This window comes from Lactuca saligna, chromosome 9 (assembly GCF_052625555.1).
Source record: "Lactuca saligna cultivar CGN05327 chromosome 9, ASM5262555v1, whole genome shotgun sequence".
NCBI classification, from domain to species: Eukaryota; Viridiplantae; Streptophyta; class Magnoliopsida; order Asterales; family Asteraceae; genus Lactuca; species Lactuca saligna.
In genome coordinates this window covers 5,534,463-5,551,855 of record NC_136425.1, presented here as the reverse complement: position 1 = coordinate 5,551,855, position 17,393 = coordinate 5,534,463, and the positions used below count along the sequence as shown (strand labels likewise).

At 41.8% G+C, this 17,393-nt stretch overlaps 1 protein-coding gene and 1 non-coding gene across 5 annotated transcripts; one reads left to right on the top strand and one right to left on the bottom strand.

The window, feature by feature from the left end:
* Positions 1 to 243: 243 nt before the first annotated feature.
* On the bottom strand, positions 244 to 5,437 carry LOC145014480 (uncharacterized). 4 transcript variants are annotated; one of them, XR_013665542.1, is made up of 10 exons: positions 5,232 to 5,437; positions 2,787 to 4,876; positions 2,569 to 2,695; positions 2,391 to 2,473; positions 2,051 to 2,289; positions 1,774 to 1,960; positions 1,504 to 1,690; positions 860 to 1,421; positions 476 to 783; positions 244 to 377 (listed from the first exon to the last, which is right to left on the bottom strand). XR_013665542.1 is itself a non-coding variant. In XM_078972854.1 (9 exons), the coding sequence occupies exons 2-8, from the start codon at positions 4,863 to 4,865 to the stop codon at positions 880 to 882; spliced, it is 3,444 nt and encodes a 1,147-aa protein (XP_078828980.1). In that variant the 5' UTR covers positions 4,866 to 4,876; positions 5,232 to 5,437; the 3' UTR covers positions 471 to 783; positions 860 to 879. The 4 variants fall into 4 exon arrangements, 1 of the variants encoding a protein (XP_078828980.1); XR_013665544.1 differs by having other exon boundaries at positions 476 to 775; XR_013665543.1 differs by having other exon boundaries at positions 2,787 to 4,867.
* Positions 5,438 to 8,649: 3,212 nt separating this feature from the next.
* LOC145018915 (18S ribosomal RNA) lies at positions 8,650 to 10,129 on the top strand. The gene has a single exon (XR_013667273.1). It is a non-coding gene; the product is annotated as an 18S ribosomal RNA (ribosomal RNA).
* The last annotated feature ends 7,264 nt before the right edge of the window (positions 10,130 to 17,393 follow it).

Sequence of the window (17,393 nt, the reverse complement as noted above, 5' to 3'; positions counted from 1 at the left end):
TCCCTATAAAGCACTCAAATATAGGTGGGAATGAAGATGAGACATTGTTTTCGGTGTGTGTTGTTCTCCACCCATTCATCCTTAAGATGGTCAAGCTTAGTGGTGATCACTTGGGAATTAACTCATTAACTACTCTAAAAGGAGTTATCCTTTTAATGTGAACAGCTACGTCAAAAAAGCTAACAACTACACATAATCACACTTTGAAAGGGGCATAATGCAAATGGAAAGGGGCAACACAACTTCTACAAACTCTTTATGATTATTCAGACACAGCAAATTCCAAGACACAACCATTGTCCCCATGAGTTGCTCCTGCCTACCCTACAACGGCTATTGCTAAAAAAAACTAGTGCAAAATTACCAAAAGCTCCCGCCTACAATTGCAAAATTACCAATTAGTACACTCTAAAACCAACATATTGCAAAAGAAAACCACTTATCAAAGCGACAAGAAACGGGATGTGAAATTTACCTTAACATGAAGATCCACTTTACCAGCCTCTATATTTGCATATATTAACATTGTCATGGAGTCCAAAACCAGTCGCAATTCTGGATTCCATCTCCTAACTTGAGTTAAATTATTCCCCTACAAACCTTTCAACGAAAGATTAATTTACAAACCTAAAATCTACAGAAAGGAAAAAAAAAAAAAAAGGGGGTTCTCCATTGCATATCTAGAACATCTGAAAGGGAGGGGTTGATTATTATTAACATGCAACCATGTAATTCCATCGAGTACCGGAGTCAGATCTAACTGGCATAAACCTACCTGCAAATCTACGGAATGGAACAACTCAATAACTAATAAGAAAGAGATTTTTCAACATTTTATGAATAATATATAAAATCTGACCTTAGGCTCTCGAAACCGAGTCAAAGCAAAACAAGAGGCCGAGTATCGCAAGGCTTGGAATCGTCACCAACGAAATCAACCACAGTTGTTGTAGGGTGCAGATTCAAGTCAAAGGTGATTTTGGGAACCAATTGGGAAGTCAATGGAGACTCTTTGACCACAACAGAAACAGAACCACCATTCTCAACGTGTGATTCAGATTCCGACGGTTGGTGTGGCCCGCAAGTCATTCTAGTACAATCCGGAATGTTTTTTACTGGAAAATTTAAGTCGTACAGGTTGTCAGAAGCAGTTAATTTATCATCTTTTGGACATCCGCCATTATCCATTATGATGATATCTTCTTCCATTTGTTCATAACAACCAACAGAAGCATCTTTTGCAACCCCGGGAGGCTTTTCCTCACAATCGACCACTGCATTTGATGATTTGGTTTCCAATTTTTCACAATCAATGCCATTTTCAGCAGGCATTTCATTGCAATCTATTATTGCATTGCTTGGTGTCGTTTGAGAGACACTTTTATCGTTTGTGGTACATTCCAAGTCTTTTTCATCAGAATCTACAGAGGTTTAAACAGATTTCAGAATCAAAACTTAAATTTTGTTTTTGTAGAAAATAAAGACAATCATTTGTGAGTTTACCTGCAGATGGATGAAAAAGAGGCTTCCAAAGCATATTGATACCAGGAAACACAATCATGCTCATGCACTTCAGTTCTTGTTTCTTTGATTCTTCAAGTGGGAGAAAACCGAAAACCTTGGTCCATGTTTGCAGAAGTGCAGGGATTGCAGGAATGATCAGCTCTTCCACACCAATAGCAGAAAGAGTCTGAAATATTTTTTTATAATATAAATAACAATAATAAAAAAAAATGTAAAAAACAAAGTTGGATAAGTAAGATATATATATACGGATTCAATTGCATCGAGAAGGCGGCGACACATCCCTTGACGTCTATACATGTGGCGGGTCCCAATAAATGGCATTTCAGCTAACCGGGACCCGTGTAACCGTATAGATGCTGCTGTGATCAACTCATCGTCCTTTTCTAGTACAGCCGTAACAAACCCACCATAATTCAGCCGCCGGAAGTTTGATCTGAAAAGTTTCCGGAAGAAGATGAGATATTATTATTATATATATATAAACAATGATTATTCAAGAAATGTATAGTTATTTGGAGCTTACCCACAGTTGTATACAACATTATGGATTATACTGGTTCCACTTCTCCCATCAACAATTGGCACAAAACATTCATCCATAACAGAAAATGCAACAGCCAATTTCGAATTATTTTCCACCTTTAATTTGATGTCATGAATACTCAAATCTTGACTGATATCACAACGCTGAAGCAGACTCCATGTGAATCCATCTTCAAGTTCATTCTTCACTCCAATAAACGTTTGCAATCGCTCAAACAGCTATTTTTTTTTTTTTGTTATTTTTAAAAAAATCAAAATCAAATTCATGCATAATAGATATCAGTCAAATTACAAATGGCACTCTTTTTTTTTCAGCATACCTCCTGACATTTCTGCCCACAAAAAGGTGGTCTGTTGGAATCCATATCAATGGGTCCCACTTCGACTGAGCACGATTGGTGAACTGTTACATTGTTAAAAAACACAACACATTAGCAAGAAAAAAAAAAAAAAAAAGACATTTTTTGGTAGTTAATTATCATGTACAAGATTACATACATTTTTCCTCACATAAACCACATGAGAGCATTTCAGATGATGAAGGTTTGTCAGGGGCAATAACGGAAACCACTCCACAGAATTTGCAGGAACAGTAGAAGCAATTCCAGTCACCAGGAGGAAAATTCTACAATTTACATGAACCAAGTGAGCGAGAAAGAAAATTTTTAGTAGTAATAGATTACGACAAGAACAGATATTGAGAAACTTGTGATTACTTGAATGTCAAGGCAACTCTGATGGAATGTAGAAGGGCAACCATCACAACAGATCAAATTTCCACCATCTCCACAAATGTTGCATGTATCATCATTCGGATCATCTCCTTTAATATCAACAAGATTAAATCTGATACTACCAGAATCCTCTTCTTTCCTCCATGAATCCAATAAACACTTCCTAAAAGACACTCCAGATTCCAAATATATATCATCAAACACCTGATTAAGTTTCCCTCCAGAATGACCTACAAATTCTGATATACTCATACTTTGATTACAGCAGCTGCAAACAATCCCATCACTTGTAATTGTCCCTTCCGATGCCTTTTTCTTCCTTCTAGTTTTCCCATAATTCACTTTCCAACCGGACAAAATTACCCCCGAATCAATCATCCATGATAAAAGGTTACGTTTCCTGTTATAATACAATAAACAGCCTTTGCTATCTTGTTTTGTCCCCTTTTCTGAACCACGAACTAAAAGGCGTGGCTTTCGGTTTTTGACAATAATACCCTTTTCACGTTTCGGTTTGCCATCTTTTTTCTTCTTTTTGGTGGTGAATACTTTTTTAATGCTTTTTCCATCTTTCTGTATTTTGTTTTTCTTCTTCTTGCAGCCTAATTCTTTATCCACACGTTTGGATAGCATGCTGATTTGTACAAGTGACATTGGCATAAATGCAGAGACTTCATTAGTATCAGCAACACCATCTTTGATTTTTTTTGTAAGCTTAGCATAAGCTCTTGTGATTGACCAATGTGTCCTCCCATTAGGTTCAATATACACCATGTCCTGATGCACCCTATTGAGCCTTGGTCTACGCTCAAATGTCCACCCTGACTTTGAAAGTATATCAAGAAGTTTCTCTCTCAGTAACTTCTTACGTTCTCCTCTTCCAATAATGCCCTCACCAACAACACTTTTCTTATTACGAATTCTTATTCTTTTCACTTTATTAGCCTCTAACCCACTGTTGCTGTTTTTAATGGCCACAAGCTTCAATTTTCTTTTTCTCATTTTGAGTTTCTTCAAAATCATATCTTTGAGTCTTTTCTTTTCTGATACCTTTTCTTTCCCCTGTTTTAGTTTCTTGTTTTTTGGTTTCACATTCGGTTGATTGTTTTCACTATCTATTTTGCGTGGTCTTCCCCGTTTTTTTAAGGGTTTTAAAGGAATCTCATCCGTTTCAATACGTATCTTACGAGGCCTTCCACGTCTCTCTATCTTCTTCTCCGGTCTGCCACCATCAACCACCGTGCAGCCACCACTCACCACCTTATTCCTCAACCGCAATACCCTCTCACTAACCCGAACCCCAACTTTCTTCCTTTTAGCTCTTTCATCTCCATTGCATTCAGATTTCTTAACATTTTTCCTTTTCCTTCCTCTTTTCTGTTTTACAATACCACTTTCAACAACTTCACCATTTACATCTTCTACTTCATTCTTGTTTAAGTTGCTAATTTTTCTCTTTTTCTTTCGGGGCCTGCCTCTTCCCCTTTTTTGCCTAACTTTATCAATACCATTATCAGCATTCAACATTGACAAGTCATCACCATGGACAATCTTTGTATCATCAGCAAGTTTTTCAGATTCTACATGTTCAGACTCGTGTTCACAGTCCATTGGTGATTTAATTTCTTCCTTAAAACAGTGATCAGTTTCACTAGTTGATGATTTGTTTCCTTCTTCAACAGGAACACATTCAACACTTTCCTCTTCGATTTCTCCTTCGGAACAAGAAACTGGTAAATCTTTGATAGGATCCAACACCTCTGATCCCAAAAACAAACCTTTATCATCGGTATTTAATCCAACTTTTATACCTTCTGAAAATACAGTACCCATTTCAAGATCTTCATCAGGATTATCAACACATACCCCAATTTCAGCCTCATTTGCTCTTTTTTTACCAGAATTTGATACATGAGATCTCAGTGATGACCTCTCAGCCTCATTTGCTACCTTGTTACCAGAGCTCCTTTTCCTCTTCGCAATAGGAGATTTGATATTCTCAAGACCCAAAACAACACGATGTCTTCCACTTTTTAACACCCTATTCGATCTCAATTCCATCCCTACAAACCCTGCACACAATCAATTAACACTAATACCATTTTTTCTAACTCAAAACAAGTCTCAATTGTTAAAATTCATGATCATCTAAACACGAATTGTACAACAATCAAGAAAAATCGAACCGTAGGGTTATCTGATAGTCGAATTGCACCAATGCACTATCGAATCAAGAAAGTGAAACACGCTTGGAGATCATTCAATCAAAAGTACAACACATTCAATTGACAAGAAATCCGTAGAATTTTAAACGCTTCGGTTTAAAAAAAAAAAAAAACGCCCAATTTAAACTACCAAAGCCAGTTTGTGTACCAAAAAATCAGACCAAAATCCCAATATAACAGCTCAATACATGAAATTTCTTACCTGATAACTGGATCAAGGAATTCGGAGAAACTGAATTTCACTACTGATTCATGGTGGAAACACAATACTGCGAAGCGTACATGAATGGGGGAGTAATTCGGTGGCGATGATTTTAGAGAAAGAGACAATTGAGGGTTTTAGTGAGAGAAAGAGAGTGGGGAATCGGTATCTGTTTGTGTGTGCTTTCCTTTGGTTTTTTGGGTTTTATTATTTAGCTCTGATACGAGTTTTTTTTTTTCTTTTTTCTTTTTTCTTTTCTGTACTCAGAATTTGTGATTTCCAGGGTTTTTATGCATTTGGATATATTTAATTCTCTTAATTCCGGACATCAATGTCATAAAATAATCAATTTTTTGGGTTACAATTTGATCTTATAACTGCCTTGATCACTCTCTCAGGGTATATGTTAGTGCTCGTTATCTGCAAAATGCCATCATGATTTTTTTTAACCTTTTCAATATCAATGATCTATAATAGATTGTTATTAGGCCAGAAGTTGTTGACTCACCTCAGCAAACACCAATCCTCAATCTCGATATTTCAAGTTCGACAACACCAACTTGGTTAATGCTCGTAAACAAAAGAGTCTCTCTCCTTCTCCTTCTCTTCTTTTTCTTTTCTTCTCCATCATTCGATACCTTAGGTTTCGGGTAATTCGGGTTTTTCATGTTAGAAAAAATATTTGTTACCCTACCCAAACTAAATTCGAGTTTGGGTAATTCGGGTATCGGGTCGGGTTTGGGTAATTCGGGTATTACCCGAACTATATAATTTTTTTTTTGAATTTTACCTGAAAATAAATTTAATGAAATAAATATATCGTGTTTTATTAGTTTTGTTTATATAAACAAACGAAACATAAACGAAGTTACTCAAGCTTTGAAAATTGATATTTTTTATTTAATAATATCTGAGATATCAAGTAATTTTTTAACAACTTAATCTAATCTAATAAAATGTTAAAAAAAACAAAATACTTAAAGATCTTAATTTAAAAGTTTAAAATGTTTAAGATAATTGTAGCCTTAAAAGTTGACAGATAAGTCAACCTTACTGCCACTCTACAGAATCGTACATGAGATTTTCACCTCACACCGAGTAAATCCTTAACCCTCCCCCCTCTTACTAAGAATACAGAATGTTATTGTGAATTATGGTCAATATCGGGTATATAAGTAGTGATTTCAAATCTAGAGGTTAATCGTACTCTGACAACTTTACGTAAGGCATAGTTTGGTTTTTTTGGGGTGATAGTATAAAAGTTGACAAATAAGTCCCCCTTACTGCCATTCTATAGAACCATACATGAGATTATCACCTCATACGGTTCTTCGTTCAATTCTTTCGAAGTTATTGGATCCTTTTCCGCGTTCGAGAATCCCCTCCCTTCTTCCACTACGTCCTGAAGAGTAACTAGGATCAATTTAGTCACGTTTTCATGTTCCAATTGAACACTTTCCGTTTTTGATTATTCTCTTTACCAAACATATGTGGATCCAATCACGATCTTATAATAAGAACAAGAGATCTTTCTCGATCAATCCCCTTGCCCCTCATTCTTCAAGAATCAGAAAGATCCTTTTCAAGTTTGAATTTGTTCATTTGGAATCTGAGTTCTTCTACTTCATTTTTATTCACTTATTTTATTTTCATTTTTACTTACTTATTTTATTGATTTTTATTTAATATCAGTATTTTTGTCTCTCTTTTTTTATATTATTCCTTAAGTCCCATAGCTTTGATCATTTAGAATTGGACTCATTTTCTCAATGAGCGAAGGGTACGAAATAAATCAGATTGATTAAAAGCACTATGTGAAATATTCGTTTTTTCCTCTTCCTCTATTCCATAGGTACAGTGTTTGAATCAATCAAGAACCTTTTCTTCTGTTTGAATCGATATTATTCCATTCCAATTCCTTCCCGATACCTCTTAAGGAAAATCTCAAATTGGATCCTAAATTGACGGGTTAGTGTGAGCTTATCCATGCGGTTATGCACTCTTCGAATATGAATCTATTTTCTAAAAGATCCTGGCTTTCGTGCTTTGGTGGGTCTCCGAGATCCTTTCGATGACCTATGTTTTGTTGAAGGGATATCTATATAATACGATCGATTGCGTAAAGCCCGTGGTAGCAGTGGAACCGGGGAAAGTATACAGAAAAGACAGCTCTTTTTAGTTATATATTATATTAGTCTTTTCTATTTAATTCATATTAGATTAGTCTTAGTTAGTGATCCCGGCTTAGTGAGTCCTTTCTTCTGTGACGAACTGTTGGCGCCAGTCCTACATTTTGTCTATGTGGACAGAGGAGAAAGGGGGCTCCGCGGGAAGAGGATTGTACCGTAAGAGAAACAAGGAGGTCAACCTCTTTCAAATATACAACATGGATTCTGGCAATGCAATGTAGTTGGACTCTCATGTCGATCCAAATGAATCATCCTTTCCACGGAGGCAAAGCTTTTCCTGTTAGGTAAGAGGATAGCAAGTTCCAAACTCTGTCTCGGTAGGACATGGATCTCTATTACTATGAATTTCATAAATGAAGTAGTGAATGCTGGGGTTACCATTATCCTTTTTGTAGTGACGAATCCTGTATGTGTTCCTAAGAAAAGGAATTTGTACATTTTTTGGGATCTCAAAGGAGCGTGGAAACACATAAGAACTCTTGAATGGAAATGGAAAAGAGATGGAACTCCAGTTCCTTCGGAAATGGTAAGATATTTGGCGCAAAAAATGGGTTGATCCGTATCATCTTGACTTGGTTCTGCTTCCTCTATTTTTTTAATAATACCGGGTCGGGTTCTTCTCCTACCCATATCGAATAGAACACGCTGATCCAAATCTTCTTCATGTAAAACCTGCTTGATTTAGATCGGGAAAATCGTGTGGTTTTATGAAACCATGTGTTATGGCTCGAATCCGTAGTCAATCCTATTTCCGATAGGGATAGTTGACAACTGAATCCTATTTTCCCATTATTTTCATATCCGTAATAGTGTGAAAAAAAATAAAATAAGGTCCGACCCCAAGTTGTTCAAGAATAGTGTCGTTGAGTTTCTCAACCCTTTACCTTAGGATTAATCAGTTCTATTTCTCGATGGGGGCAGGGAAGGGATATAACTCAGCGGTAAAGTGTCACCTTGACGTGGTGGAAGTCATTAGTTCGAGCCTGATTATCCCTAAACCCAATGTGAGTTTTGATATTTTGATTTGCAACCCCGTTGTGATTGAATGAGAATGGATAAGAGGCTCGTGGGATTGACGTGATGGGGCAGGGATGGATATATTTCTGGGAGCGAACTCCGGGCAAATATGAAGTGCATGGATACAAGTTAGGCCTTGGAATGAAAGACAATTCTGAATCCGATTTGTCTACGAACAAGGAAGCTATAAGTAATGCAAATATGAATCTCATGGAGAGTTCGATCATGGCTCAGGATGAACGTTGGCGGCATGCTTAACACATGCAAGTCGAACGGGAAGTGGTGTTTCCAGTGGCGGAAGGGTGAGTAACGCGTAAGAACCTGCCCTTGGGAAGGGAACAACAGCTGGAAATGGTTGCTAATACCCCGTAGGCTGAGGAGCAAAAGGAGGAATCCGCCCGAGGAGGGGATCGCGTCTGATTAGTTAGTTGGTGAGGTAATAACTTACCAAGGCGATAATCAGTAGCTGGTCCAAGAGGATGATCAGCCACACTGGGACTGAGACACGGCCCAAACTCCTACGGGAGGCAACAGTGGGGAATTTTCCGCAATGGGCGAAAGCCTGACAGAGAAATGTCGTGTGGAGGTAGAAGGCCCATGGGTCATGAACTTCTTTTCCCGGAGAAGAAACAATGACGGTATCTAGGGAATAAGCATCGGCTAACTCTGTGCCAGCAACCGCGGTAATACAGAGGATGCAAGCGTTATCCGGAATGATTGGGCGTAAAGCGTCTGTAAGTGGCTTTTTAACTCCGCCGTCAAATCCCAGGGCTCAACTCTGGACAAGCGGTGGAAACTACCAAGATGGAGTACGGTAGGGGCAGAGGGAATTTCCAGTGGAGCGGTGAAATGCGTAGAGATCGGAAAGAACACCAACGGTGAAAGCACTCTGCTGAGCCGACATTGACACTGAGAGACGAAAGCTAGGGGAGCGAATGGGATTAGATACCCCAGTAGTCCTAGCCATAAATGATGGATACTAGGCGCTGTGCGTATCGACCCGTGCAGTGTTGTTACTAACGCGTTAAGTATCTCGCCTGGGGAGTACGTTCGCAAGAATGAAACTCAAAGGAATTGACAGGGACCCGCACAAGCGGTGGAGCATGTAGTTTAATTCGATGCAAAGCAAAGAACCTTACCAGGGCTTGACATGCCGCAAATCCTTTTGAAAGAGAGGGGTGCCTTCGGGAACGCGGACACAGGTGGTGTATGGCTGTCGTCAGCTCGTGCCGTAAGGTGTTAGGTTAAGTCCCGCAACGAGCGCAACCCTCGTGTTTGGTTGCCATCATTGAGTTTGGAACCCCGAACAAACTGTCGGTGATAAGCCGAAGGAAGGTGAGGATGATGTCAAGTCATCATGCCCCTTATGCCCTGGGCAACACACGTGCTATAATGGCCAGTACAAAGGGTCGCAATCCTGCGAGGGTGAGCTAACTCCAAAAACCCATCCTCAGTTCGGATTGCAGGCTGCAACTCGCCTGCATGAAGCCGGAATAGCTAATAATCGCCAGTCAGCCATACGGCGGTGAATCCATTCCCGGACCTTGTACACACCGCCCGTCACGCTATAGGAGCTGGCCATGCCTGAAGTCGTTACCTTAACCGCAAGGAGGGGGATGCCGAAGACAAGGCTAGTGACTGGAGTGAAGTCGTAACAAGGTAGTCGTACTGGAAGATGTGGCTGGATCACCTCCTTTTCAGGGAGAGCTAATGCGTGTTGGGTATTTTGGTTTGACATTGCTTCACACTAAAAAAGAAGGGAGCTACGTATGAGTTAAACTTGGAGATGGAAGTCTTCTTTCGTTTCTCGATAGTGAAGTAAGACTAGGCTCATGAGCTTATTATCTCAGGTCGGAACAAGTTGATATGATCCTCCTTTTTACGTCCCCATGCCCCTGTGTGGCAACATGAGGGCGAAAAAAGGAAAGAGAGAGAGAGAGAGAGAGAGAGAGAGAGAGAGAGATGAGGTTTCTCTCGCTTTTGGCATAGTGGGCCCCCGGTGGGGGGGGGGGGGGCTCGCACGACGGGCTATTAGCTCAGTGGGTAGAGCGTGCCCCTGATATTGTGTCGTTGGGCATGAAGATAATCAATTCGGTCATTGTGGTCATACTTTATTATGGATTTCTGACCACATTCTCCATAGGGCCCTCCTATCTTTTCCTTCTCCGAGCTCACATTATGGAAGAAGGATAAGAAGGAACCGAGAAGAAGGTATCAACAACAACTGGTTTTATTACGTGACAGCTCATAATGTTCATATCGGTCTATTATGCCCCTCTGCATCTAGCACTGGGTAAACCTCATACAATAATTGTCCTAGCTCTACCGTATCTTTTGTTTCATTTCTTCTGCAATACTCACAAACACTTCTTTGATTATGGATCTACTAACAGAAATTCAATGCGTAATCTCAGCATTCAATGTGTATTCCTGAATAATCTCATTTTCAATTATTCAATCATTTCATTTTACCAAGTTCAATGTTAGCGAGATTAGTCAGCAAGATTCAAACATTGAAAAAATAGTAAATTAATAAAAAAAAATTCTACATAAGAAAAATAAAAGAACAGATAAGAAGAAATATGTCCACCCTCTACCGATTTAATAACCTATGCTCCAAAGAAACTCATAAGACCAACTCCATTTGGAATTGCATCAGTTATTCGTCTATCAAAAAAATGAGCAAAGTTGACCATTTTTTTAATCCCCGCAGTTAAGAATCTTCCATAAAAGGCATCTATGTAACCCCGATTATATGACCAATCATATATATAATTTTTTATTTTGTCGTAAAAAATTCTATTAGGACCCATTTTAACAAATGCATTAAGGAACTCCAAATTTTGAAAAGATGAATAAATAGGTTTATATATAAAAAAAAAGGCTATAAATATTTCGAAAGAGGCTATATTGACTAAAAAAATGCATCTTTACTAAATTCATACCAATCTATCGAATTATTTGAATTTTGATGTAAAGGATTTATAGACGAGTTTAACCATTTGGATAATATATCAACGTCTTGATTGAAAGGAATTCCTAAGAATCAAACGAACAAAGTAATGAGTTTGTTAGTCGTAATAAAAACTATAATCTAGAAAACAGTTAAGTTTTAAAGAACATAATGATATATAAACAATTAGATTTAATATTGTTAGTGTCGTATTGTCATAATAAATAGATTCATGTTTTACAATAATGATAGTTTAAATGTGATCAAATATCTGCTATATAGTATAAGTTGTACAAAAATAATAATAATAATAATAAGAAGAAGAAGAAGTTGGATAATTCGGGTATACTCGAAACCCAAAAAATGTACCAGTTACCCGACCCGAAAAAAACCGAGTTACCCGATTACCTGAAAAAATTTACTCGATACCCGAAAAAATCGAACGGATAATTCAGATATCGGGTATTTTTGACAGGGGTACTCATTCCTTCTCTTTCTCATGATTTTACAATCTCTTGAGACAGAATTGTTACTTAGAAATGGAGCTCGATAAGCTCACCACCATTCATTTCCGTCTTATGGTAATATTAATTTTTCTTTATGCACCCTTATATTATTTGTGTTTTTTCCAATTATTTTTCTTTATTTTATTTTTTTATTTGTTTGTGTTTTTTTGTCAAGTTGTTTTTCTTTAAGTATTATTATTATAATATATTCATATTACTATAATAATAATAAATTAAATAATAGTAATAAAAAATATATTTTTTTTATTAATTATATGCTACATCAACTATATTGAATATCATTTTTTATTAATTACACGTGGTTTTTGTAAACGATTTTATCAATCCAAAACGTCGACTATAAAAAGTGAATAACTAAATATATAATGTTCTATTATAAGTTTATTTATGTTTATCAGTTTCTGTAGAACAACATGCTAGAATAGGACTAAGGATCTAGGAGTGATGTCTTATGTGCCTGTTTTATGTGCTTCAGTATACGAAAGAGTTGCATGCTAGAGTTGAGTAGACAAAAGTAGGGTAGCCTGTTTAGGTTATTCCTGATAGTACGAGTTTAGCATTGTATGCTAGTTCAGTTCTCTCTATGAGGATAGAGTTGCTTGAGATTGTTTTTCTTACGTCCAAATGTTGTTTGCTTTGTGATATGTGGGCTTTGAAGTGATGGGAGTTAACTGTTAGGCGAATACGTTAAAGTCACATGTGATTAGGGTTGAATAATCTCAGAGTGTTGGATTTGACACTATTGCGTAGCTCTTGTTTGAGTCCTAACCGTTGTAGAAATGAGTCCCTTACTCGAAGGATTATCCAAGCCTCATCACATGTGATTGTATTCAGGTAATAGTTAATTGGCATCACCAAGAGGCCTTCAGCAGCTAAGGATTGGGTTGGGTGGAGTCAGAGATTTCCTAGGGTAAGCCTAGGATAAAGAGTAGCAGTGATCAGCGGTAGGGGAAGGGACCTGGTTGAGTCGAGGCAGTCCTTGGGGAAGGCACGGATAGATGTGGAAGGTAGTATGGGCCCGTACTATTGAAAGCAGAGGATCCGTATCCAAACCGAGGAAGGCTAAGATAAGACCAGGGAACCGGTAGTGGGTGGGATCCCTCCAGGGGTATTAGTATCGCTAACAGTTGTTATTTCTTTGTATTTCAGAATGGTGGTACTATGCCCGAGGCCAGCAGTTGGCAGTTCAGGAGAGGGATCGGGTTTAGGATCAGGTTCCGAGCTAGCAGATGAGAGGCTGCGCGAGTTCATCGCGTCGGAGATCACCAGAGGTATCCTTGAGTCGACCCCCATTATCTTCGGGTCGATCAAGAAGGGGATATTGGAGATGATGGAGGATCGCCTCCAGGCATTCAGGAGTGACATGGCATCTGGCCAGTCGGGATCTCGCACACTGTCCTTCAAGGACTTTCGGGGCAGTGGTGCACCGGACTTTCATGGGGCGAAGGACCCCATAGCTGCCAGACGATGGATTGCAGACATTGAGTCTGCACAGTTGACTAGTTTCTACCCCGAGGGGTCGAAGGTGGGGTATGCAGCAGGGTGTTTACGAGACCGAGCTCGAGATTGGTGGGAGTCAGTGGGTGACTCCTTAGGAGCCTCAGCTATCGAGGCTATGACCTAGTCGGACTTTGTGACCAGGTTCAGGGCAGAGTTTGCGCCGATTGTCGAGCTTCAGCAGCTGGCGAGGGAGTTTTTGGACATGAGACAGACGACGGAGACCGTGGTGGAGATCACCGCCAAGTTACGGGAGAGGGCACTGTTGGTGCCCCAATATGCGGGCGATGAGGACATGAAGAGGACCCGCAATCATGACATGCTCGGGGCCGATATCCGGGAGCACGTTAGTTTTTCAGCTTACCCCACCTTGGACTCCATGATTGCCAGGGCGAGGGAGAGGGAGATAGATTTGGAGCACATCCGGAAACGGAAGACGGATGAGGGACAGCCAGGAGGGGCTTCGGGGAAGAAGCCCAAGGGATCAGATGTGGAGCCGAAAGGCCAACAGGGACGGGGCCGCTGCAGGAAATGCGGCAAGACGCACGAGGGGGCGTGCAGGTTGGGATCATCAGGCTGCTACAAGTGCGGCAAGTCTGGGCACTTTAGCAGGGATTGCACTGCTCCGACAGCAGTTATTCAGACGTCTGAGTTGTTGTGTTTCCACTGCAACCAGAGGGGCCACAAGAAGGCCAATTGCCCCTAGTTGACAGTTTCAACGCCGGTAAAGGCGCCAGCTCCAGCGAACCTGCGGATCACAGATGGCTGGCAGGGAAAGGCAGAGGCTCCCGTGGTGAGGAGCCGGGCATTTCAGCTGACCGCCGAGAAGACACTCGTTGCACCCGATGTGGTGACGAGTATGATTCTTTCCTTCTCATTTATTTATATGATGTTATGATATTGATATGTGCTCGGTTTATGTATATATATGTATTAGGATTGTTCCATGTGAACGATATCCTAGTCCAGGTGTTGTCCGACTCGGGTGCTACCCGATCGTTTGTTTCCCTTGCGCTTAGCAAGAAGTTCACGGAGTCTTCGGGCATGTTGGATTGCCCTTTAGAGGTAGAGATTGTCGATGATCGATCGGTGCGAGCATCAGCAGTGTTCAGGGATTGTGTTTTGAGGTTATTTGAGGAGCGTCATCTGGTGGACTTGGTTCCCATTCCGTTGCGTGGGAACAAGGTGATTATAGGCATGGATTGGTTGACCCCCAATGGGGCGGTGATAGATTGCGCGCGGCAGCTAGTGCGAGTCAGGACCCTAGGTGGGGGAGAGTTAGTGATTCATGGCGAGAGGCCATAGTGTGGACCCGCAGTATGTTCAGCAGCGAGGGCTAGACGCTACCTTCAGCAGGGATGCGCAGGATATGTCGCGTACGTGATGGATACCCGGGAGGCGGGTAAGGCGACAGTGAGCGAGGTTCCGGTGGTGCGAGATTTCGCAGATGTTTTCCCAGAGGAGCTTCCTGGGATACCTCCGGAGCGACAGGTGGAGTTTACGATTGACCTCGTTCCTAGTGCGGCTCCGATAGCCAAGGCACCCTATCGGTTGGCTCCTCCCGAGATGCAGGAGTTGTCTGCGCAGCTGCAGGAGCTGCTAGACAAGGGATTTATTCGTCCGAGTAGTTCACCCTGGGGAGCCCCGATTCTGTTCGTGAAAAAGAAGGACGAGTTGCATCGGATGTGTATAGATTACCGGGAGCTGAACAAGGTAACGGTGAAGAACCGATACCCACTCCCGAGGATTGATGATCTCTTTGACCAGCTTCAGGGAGCGTCTTGGTTTTCCAAGATCGATTTGCGTTCGGGTTATCATCAGATGAGCGTCAGAGAGGAGGATGCGCAGAAGACCGCGTTTCGGACGCGCTATGGTCATTATGAGTTCGTGGTGATGCCGTTTGGGCTCACCAATGCTCCTGCCGCGTTCATGGACCTCATGAACCGCATATGCAGACCGATGTTGGATCGGTCTGTGATAGTCTTTATCGATGACATCTCGGTTTATTCCAAGACGCAGAAAGAGCATGAGGAGCATCTGAGAGAGGTATTGGAGACCCTGAGGAGGGAGAGCTTGTATGTCAAGTTCTCCAAGTGTGAGTTTTGGTTGCACGAGGTGCAATTTCTTGGACACTTTGTCAACCAGAACGGGATTATGGTCGATCCGACCAAGGTCGAGGCCGTCATGAGATGGGAGGTTCCGAAGTCTCCATCTGAGATTCGAAGTTTCCTAGGATTGGCAGGCTATTATCGGAGGTTCATTCAGGATTTCTCCAAGATAGTCGTACCCCTGACACGGTTGACGAAGAAAGTCGTGGTCTTTCAGTGGGGACCCGAGCAGCAGGCTGCGTTGAGACACTGAGACAAAGATTGTGCGAGGCGCCGATCTTAGCCCTGCTAGAGGGCGTAGAGGATTTTGTGGTTTATTGTGACGCGTCCATTTCAGGGTTGGGCGCAGTACTGATGCAAAGGGGGCATGTCATTGCCTACGCTTCGAGGCAGCTCAAGCCTCATGAGGCGAACTACCCAACGCATGATCTGGAATTGGGGGCGGTGGTTTTTGCCCTCAAGATTTGGCGGCATTACCTCTACGGGTTCGATGTACCATCTACACGGACCACAAGAGTTTGAGGTACCTCATGGATCAGCTGAATCTGAACATGAGGCAGCGTAGGTGGTTGGACGTGGTGAAGGATTATGATTGTGAGATCCTTTACCACCCGGGAAAGGCCAACGTGGTGGCCGATGCGCTTAGCCGCAAGGCGGCGCCGATCAGGGATATTTGCATGAGGATGACCGTAGTGACTCCCCTGTTGGAGCAGATTCGGGAGGCTCAACAGGAGGCTATCAAGGAGGAACATCGGAAGAGTGAGCGTGTGGTGGGTCAGGTTTCCTCCTTCGATTATGATGGCCGAGGACTATTGATACTACACCGTAGAGTGTGGGTGTCGTATCACGAAGGTGTGCACCAGATTTTGATGGAGAAGGCACACAAGTCCCGATTCTCTATTTATCCCGGGGCGATGAAGATGTATAGGGATCTTCGTCCAGATTATTGGTGGCCTTGCATGAAGCGGGATGTGGCATGGTACGTCGAGCGGTGCTTGACCTGCAGGAAGGTCAAGGCCGAACATCAGAGACCGCATGGGAAGATACAACCGTTGGACATCTCGTTGTGGAAATGGGAAGATATCACGATGGATTTTATCACGAAGCTTCCCAGGACCGCGCGTGGAGTAGATTTGATTTGGGTCATCGTGGATCGATTGACCAAGAGTGCTCACTTTATTCCAATTTAGGAGAGTATATCGGCCGAGAAATTGGCCGACATCTATATCATGGAGATCGTGGCGCGGCACGAGGTGCCAATATCGGTTATCTCAGACAGGGATGTGCGTTTTACTTTCAGGTTTTGGAAGAGATTTCATGACGATTTGGGCACTCGTTTGCATTTTAGCACCGCCTTCCACCCGCAGACGGATGGTCAGAGCGAGCGGACCATCCAGACTTTGGAGGATATGTTGCGGGCATGTGTGTTAGATTTCGGTGGTAGCTGGGATACCTATCTTCCCTTGGCCGAGTTCTCACACAATAAAAGCTACCACGCGAGTATTGACCGACCCCCATTCGAGATGTTGTACGGACGGAGGTGCAGGACCCCGATATGCTGGGGTGAAGTTGGCCAGAGGGTCATGGGGAGCACCGAGGTCGTGCTCAAGACGATAGAGAGGATCCAGCATGTTCGGAGCAGGCTTCAAACTGCTCAGAGTCGGCAGAAAAGTTACGCCGACAAGCGTCGATCCGACTTGGAGTTCCAAGTCAGGGATGTGGTTTTCCTAAAGGTGTCGCCTTGGAAAGGCGTCATTCAATTCAGGAAGCGGGGCAAGTTGGGCTCGAGATTTATCGGACCGTTCAGGGTTGTAGCCCGGGTGGGCAAGGTGGCGTATAGGCTGGATCTGCCAGTCGAGCTCAGCCAGATC

Bases quoted from the DNA above. Each gene is read 5' to 3' on its own strand.
- LOC145014480 (XM_078972854.1), bottom strand. From the start codon at position 4,865: ATGGAATTGAGATCGAATAGGGTGTTAAAAAGTGGAAGACATCGTGTT. The intron at 2,696-2,786 runs GTAATCACAAGT...TGTAAATTGTAG, and splicing joins AGAGTTGCCTTGACATTCAA to AATTTTCCTCCTGGTGACTG. The intron at 1,422-1,503 runs GTAAACTCACAA...AAACCTCTGTAG, and splicing joins TCTTTTTCATCCATCTGCAG to ATTCTGATGAAAAAGACTTG.